The 7,418-nt window shown below is 36.5% G+C and overlaps 1 protein-coding gene across 3 annotated transcripts in view; it reads left to right on the top strand.

Annotated features, from left to right (window-relative positions):
• LOC101851533 (polycomb protein SCMH1) overlaps positions 1-6,871 on the top strand; it is a gene marked incomplete in the record, with an annotated part of 26,699 nt that extends 19,828 nt beyond the window's left edge. For all 3 annotated transcript variants that reach the window (XM_013088628.2, XM_035972648.1, XM_013088629.2), the window contains 1 exon segment: positions 408-6,871. In XM_013088628.2, coding sequence (XP_012944082.1) covers positions 408-536 — 129 coding nt within the window.
• Positions 6,872-7,418: the final 547 nt, after the last annotated feature.

The following is a 7,418-nucleotide window of genomic DNA, read 5'->3' as shown; positions in this document are numbered from 1 at the left end:
GGGGAGTTATGGTGCACTGTGTGAATTCTGAATTCTGTTGTGGCTCTTACTATAACACATTTTCACATGTATTGTGTGTTAAGCCTTTTTTTTCTGTCATTTAGTACAGGCTACTTGAGTATTGTGTATTATTTTCCTGTCTATCAGCCACATGGTGCCATCATTTTTAGTACTAGTAAGGAGTCTGGTTCTTCAGATTATAGTTTTCAGATGAATGTCAACTGTGCTGAGTAAGTATACATGAAGGCAGTTTCCTGACTGGGTAAGGCAGATAATACATGAGAAGAGTCTTTCTGTTCTTTCTTCCTTCCCTGTATTACTTATTTATGTTAGGTTTATGTTTTATGTTTTTCTATCTCAGGAATAAACTTTTTTTTACCCATCCCAATTTCTTTCCTCCCTTCCAGGAGATAGATGGGAAGGCATTTCTGCTGCTGAAGAGTGAGATGATGCTCAAGTACATGGGTCTCAAGCTGGGCCCGGTGGTCAAACTGTGCAATATCATTGACAAGCTCAAGGCCAGCTGTACCAAGTAAAGTCTCGTATTTCGTGTGTGATGGATTCTGCGAACGTTTGAGGAGAGTGTTGTAGACTTGTGTTATTTACGTCAGGTGAAGCTGCGTGGTGAAGATGATGTTGACTGCTCAACACACCCCTCTTTCCTGCTTGCGTCCATATCTATGCATCTGCATTTTTGGCAAGGCATAGTCCTTCTGTTGGCAGATAAATGTATTCCCTCCAGCACTCGAAGCGACATGTCTCTGCTTCATGTTGTGAAATGTATTCATGTAGACACAAAACTCTCCCATGGTTGAACGACGATGGTAAAGTTGCCTAGTGTGACACCTTTCATAAGACAGCAAGGATAATCAATGCTGAACTCGAAGAAAAGTATTAGGTCAACTAATAATGGACTATACCAAAGTCCAGAGTGTGGTTAAATGGGAAGCCTTTCTTCTTTTCAAGGACTATACACATTGTTAAAATTTTCAGGATGGGCACAATTTAAAACTACACGTCATTTGAAAAGAATGTTGCAGGCCCTATAATTTTTTTCTTATTCCTCAACATTGCTAGAGTGTATACAGAATAAGAGGAAATTCATATTTTGTCAGGTGGTGGCTAGTGGCAAAATTTCTCAGTCCTTGGTATTACTTCTGTGACTACTGGGTTGTTTAAAGTGACAGGGACACCCAAGTGTGGTTCTAATCACTTTGTTGACTTAGCAATGTTAAAGTGAAAAAAAAAAGTGGTATGTATGTGGTGAGTTGAGTTACAAGTTTTCATCTATGACATTTGCTTGTTTGAGATTTGAGTGTTTTTTTAAGAGAAGCCATTGATAGACATTGTGTGGTGAATCAGGCTTAAAGTTGTCCTCCTGGGCAGACTATATTTCTTGAGTCAGATACAGTGAGATAAAGCAGTCTTCAGCCATTGCAGCTGGTATTAATATAATATTTTGTGAGCTCTTTTGTGCCACTGTTGGGTGAGATATGAGAATCACTAACTGCTATGAACATCTTTGTAAAAGTTAATAATAATAATGAGTAGCATATTTTGTATAGGGCATATCCCCACTCACGAGCAAGCTCTATGTGCATTACATTATTATTACCTCAGCAGACCCTAGAAGACTCGGAAACATTCACAGCTTCCTTGGAAGCATACAGTGCAAGCAGCTGATTTTATTTAAGTGTTCAATACTAACAGACAAGATCTTTCACTGTCTATAACGAGATACCCATTCTCATCTGGGTGAAGTGAGGAAAATTCATGTAAAATACCTTTTGTAAGGACGCAATGTCAAGTCAACAACCTTTTGGTTACGAGTCCGAGAGCCTAACCACTAAGCCACTGACGCCAAGCCTTAGCTTGATTTCTCCATCAAAATATCAAAATGAAAAGTTAGAATGAGATTAGATTTAAAAAAGACTGAAGTATGTCAGTATATTATTATCTTTGTTCAATCTAATAAGTTTTGAAGCTTTTCAGGACTTACTTTTAATGTCTCCAATGTTTTATTTTTATTTGGCTTTCTTTTCTCAAATATGTTTTCCACGTTGAGTAGGGTTGCTTTTTTGTCATTCATCAATACAGGCAGTGTTGGTGTTGTGTAACCTTTTTAACGTCATCATTTCGAGCTATTCAAGTTATTGTTATAAGTGAGTTGTGGCCTTGAACTTGTTGTATATGTGTGAATGAAGATGGTAGCCAGAGGAGGCGAGGCAACAACTGTGTTACGTAAAAGTCTGTCACTTCATTTGTTCCCTCCAGAATCTTTACATGTTGTTTGTTGTTTTTTTAGGTATTTTTGTTTGGGATTTTTTTGGTATGTTTTCTGCCTCAGGAATAGATTAATCTGGAAACTCTTGAGTACTGCTGAAATGTGTTGGTAGGTTTGTGTTGTTTACTTTTTTTTCTGTGGGTATATGCTTTGGTTTGATTTAAGCTTGATTCAGTGTATTAGATGGATCAGTTTGAAGTAATGAGAGGCTAAGAGAAGCGTGGTGCAGTGAAAAGTAAAAGATGGAAAGATCGTGTGAGAGTTTGTGAGACACAAGGAAGAAGGAGGATGAGGATCTGTCCATCTGACTGTGCACCATGGGCATCCTTCTGTTTCTCCATACCGTGATTATACCTTCCATTCTGCTGTGTTCAAATTGTATCCAGTCACTACCATATTCACCAATATTTTTCCTTTTCCTTAAATTTTACGTGGTTGATTGTATATATTTACATATATCTTGTTACGTTAACCAGTTTATGGTTGCAAGCTCCAACTTTTTGTGTGCTTCATCAGCTGCAGCAATGCAATGAAATTGTGTATATAACTAATCATTATCATCATGTTGCTTGTATGGCTTTTTGTTTTTTGGGGTTGTTGTTTGGGTTTTTTTCTCGTTTGGCTGTATACCTGATAAATATTTTCAAATATTATTGCAATTTATGAAGGTTTTGATGCTTCTTTACATGGGTTTGTTTTGGTGATGTTTGTTGAAATTGTTTGAATGCTGATGAGTAGTACAGACAAAAAGATTGTAATTTTTACAATCATATTTGGCGGCGATGGGGTTTTTCTGTTAAAACTTTTCTCTGAAAACGTTTGATAGCTGTGTGTGTTGGTGGTGGCCTCAGCAAAATGAATTTTGTTTTGAGATTATGAATTATAAACCAATTACAATCATTGAAACATATGATGTACAGCCTTGAGTTATTGTTCTTTTGAAATTGAATTCCCAACTGAAAACTGTGTCCTGCATGTTATCGTTCTTTCAGTGTTCCATTTCGTAGTGGCATGAAGAGTGGCCTGGACATTCTATTGTGATTATGAAATTTGGAGGTCTTACATAATGAATCATGGTATAGCAGAAGAGTGATTCACTTTTAGTTTTATTTCCTTGTGGCATGTTATTTTTGTTTACTTGCAGGGGAGAGTCAGCACTCTGAAGAAAAGTAATGAGTGTAATTTATTTCTAATGACTCATGGTAGAGATGAAATGGCTTTCGTGATTTTTTTCCCCATTTCCTCTGATTTCACGAAAGGAATGTTCTATATCAGTGCTTCCTAATTCTCTTTTTCAGATTTTGAAGGAAAAAAAATCTTATGGCACAGTTTAATTAAAAATAAGTTATCTTACTGTGTACTTGCTTATTTGGCCCTGTCCTCTATTGTCAGTTATGGCCTTTTTGCTAGTTTGTGGACAACTGTGTGCCAGGGGTGTTTTGTACGTTGGTTCTTTTTTATATACAGTTTGAAACTCAATTCATGTCGTTGATAAATTTTGTGAAAGTAGTCTAGCATGCACTTGTGAAATGGGTGGGGTTGGATGCGGAAATGTTTTTCGCAATGCAAAAAAGTTGCCATGTACGAATTTCAGGCTTTATCAAGGGAGACAGGGTACGTTTTGCAGTTTGGGGTTTTTCACATTGATTTTTATTTTACCACCTTTGCCAAGAACAGACATTTTTCTTCAATGGAGAAACCATTCTGCTTCTAATGCACCACTCTCTGCTGCAACTTCATTCAGACCAAATTTTATAGAACACTGGCAAGCTGTTGCCTAGAGTGTAGTCTCTTTTGAAGAGGAAGCACAATGACTCCTGTGCCAATATGTACTTGCCTTCATGCGACTATACACTTTCTTAATGCAGATGAAGTTTGCAGACTAAATCTACCGCTATACACTTCTGTGACATAAAAATTTGTTTTTAAAAAACCCAAGTCCTTGGCCTATACTAGGCTAAATACTATTACTATTGCCCTCTGCTTATAAAAATAAAACTCATACCATGTCCACTCACTCTGTCTTTCATGGAATTTAGAACGCGCAATGCTTATCTTTAAATTAATTCCAGTCCAAAGCTAAGCAAAGAGTTTGTGGAATGGCATAATAGTGAAGTGCAATAGCATGTTTAGGCTTAGAGATTGTGTCTTGTCAAGTAGTTGGTTGGTTAGACTTTGTCCCTATTGAATATTCTTGGCAATGTAGAGAGCCTGGAGCCAAGCTGTAAGTCTTCTGGATGCTACTAACCATGTGGAGATAAAGTTCCTGGCTTTTTTCAGTTCAGGGAGATATTGATTACTAAACTGTCAGTGTCGGCCTGTTGATGTGCAGGTGAAAGTGGTTCAGTTACATTGTAATTGTTTTTAGGGACAAAGAATGGTCAGAGATGACCAAGAACAGAATTTCACTGTAAAATTTGTCATTATGTGGAAGTGGTAGTCAAAATGTTAGCTCAGAATTCTTCAATCGATTTCACTGGCATGAAGATTTAATTGATCTGCTTTGACTTCTTTGCAGTAATTGTGTTCAGTATGCCTTTATATTAAAGTTACGATTTTTAATTTTTTTCATTTGCAAGCACTTCATAATTAAAAATGAACCATTGTTTGTCTGTTTTATAAGAAATAACATCTCAACTATTCGGTGCTACTCATCTACAGATCATTCTTATAGGTTTCACCTCCCCATTAATTGCTTTTTTATGATCATGTTCCATCAATAATGAAGACATGAAAACACTTTACAGAGTAAAGCTAATGTAATCGAGTGTCTGCATGTTTGCAATATCTGATGCCAGCCATAAAATGAAGTTTTTGCTTCAGCTTCTGGGGGGGTACATATTTATGTGGGTTTTTTTAGGTACATAATATATATTTGCTAAGTGTGGGGTATTTAATTTTTTGTGCTTGTTAACATGCAGTTGTGTTTGAATTATTTGAGAAATGGTTTCTTCATCTGGTCTCTTTTTTGGTAATGTGTATGGGTATGTGTTTGATCTTTTGATGGAAAAGAGGGGGATAGCTTAGCAGTTGTGTTTGTCACCAGTGGGAAATGGAATATCTAAAGATATAAAAGAGAGCCTCACAGATCCAGAAAGATAAAGCGGTTATGTGTGTTTATGTTCTGCGAGTTGTGCCACAGCTGCTGGTTGAATGAGATTTGTGTCTAAGTAGGGTCCAAAATAAAGTTCTCATCCTGTTTTTGTTATCTCTTGTCATCCCCGGTGTTGTGACGGGGACCAAGTTAGAAAATAACCAACATAATATTTGTCATTGTTGGCAAGCTGTTAAAATACATTAAGCCAAGAAGCAGAATTCTACAGGAGAAAGAAAAAACTTTCATTTTTTAACAATTGCAAAGTAACTATATTATAATGTATTTTTTTGGCCCAGTACGTTTTAACGGCTGGTCGACGTTATGCTACATGGGCCATAGGGGACTTTACTAAGAACAAAAACAAAGGGGAAAATACTGTGAACTTGACTATGCCTGTGACCACTGCGTAATGTCTGCAGTTGGGTGACATTACATTTGATTCCTTCCATACACATAATTATGCAATGCCTTATTCTGTGCTGGTACCAGCAAATTTCCCTCTGTATCGTTCCATTTTTACATCTCTTTTTTTTTTTTGGGGGGGGGGGGGGTTGTTTGTTTGTTTTTTCCTTTTCTTTTGAGTTAGGATATTGTTACGGTTTGGTACCATCCAGTAATGTTTTAGCATGTGCCAGTGAGAACAGAGTATGTTTTGTTGTTTGTTTGTTTGGGTTTTTGGGGGTGGAAAAGGGGGGGGGGGTTGTCGCATACAATACACATGGACAAGCTCTATGACTGCCCTCTGTCTTGTCAGTCTCTTAATGCTCAAAGAAACTTGGGAGAATATCTGATTTTGACAGAATTTTCTCAAAGCTAAATGTAGCTGCACCAAGAAGAGCTCACTTTTGGTTGCAGTGTAGATCCATGTCTAGCTCCAGGGTCAGTTTCAGATTTTTAAAATTGTCCTTTCAAAGTCCTAAGACTTATTTCAAAACACTGTAGCCAGATATCTTTGAATTAGGGAAAGGCTAATCTTTGTATCATAGACAAAGTGGTTCATTTCTTTCATGGCAAAACTCTTCAGGTTGTTGGTTTCATCCTGATCGACATGCAATTCCTGGATCTTTTCCATAGATGCATGATGTAGCACACTCCCAGTAGGTTCTATCTCATCTACTGTTCCTGTGAACAGGGTTCATGTCATGGGACTTTGATATTATTAAGAGCATTTGTGTGCTTTCTACCACCATACTCATAAATGCTAAAATACTATATTTAGTACAGTTGATGTGGGTTTATGGGAGTATGTGTCATGCTTTGTGTTTTAACAGTGGATGTAGTATATTAGGAATGGAGTTTTGAAAATTTTGTTTAAACCATATTAAGTGTAATTTTCTGTTATTATTGCTATCATTTATTTAAAAATTTCTATTCGTAGAAATTGAAAGATAAAATATAAGTACTTAGTTTATACTTCGTTGAAAACCAGAATGTCATTCGTCATGTTTCTGTCATTTTTTTGTTTATTAAACTACAACTGAGAAGTGAAACTGTTTGTTTTTGTTTTGTATTTCTTGTACTTTTGCAGTAGGAATCGTTTCCTCCAGCTGTGAGTGACTGAATATAGTTGAATTCTCACAGATAGTTTTGTTTAAAACTTATTTTAGGATGAGATTAGATTTTCCTATCTCTTAACCAAACTCCCTTCTCATCAAGGGTCTGAAGAAGAGTTAATGATGTACGCATATGTTTGTTACCTCTTGGTTCATATTATTTTGGAAGTCGGGCATTTTCCATTTCAGTAAAAAAAAAAAAAAAAAAATGTTAATAAGTCTTCCAACTAAACATATTTGAATATATACTCACATAAGAAAGAAAGTGGGCTTAGAAATCAAATATTGTTCTTGCAAACAAATTTTTCAAAGAGAATCCATTCCTTTTCAAGACGACACACACATCAGGGCAGAAGTCATGAAATTAGGATTAACAATTTTAGTTGAAGTGCTCATTTTTGCACAAAAATGTCCGTCACAAGTTGAGCCCCCTAATTTCCAAATTCACAAAATCAGCACCACCTGTGGCCCCTTGCCACGCTGA

Source organism: Aplysia californica, unplaced genomic scaffold, assembly GCF_000002075.1.
Source record: "Aplysia californica isolate F4 #8 unplaced genomic scaffold, AplCal3.0 scaffold00777, whole genome shotgun sequence".
NCBI classification, from domain to species: Eukaryota; Metazoa; Mollusca; class Gastropoda; order Aplysiida; family Aplysiidae; genus Aplysia; species Aplysia californica.
This window is presented reverse-complemented; position numbering and strand designations above follow the sequence as displayed.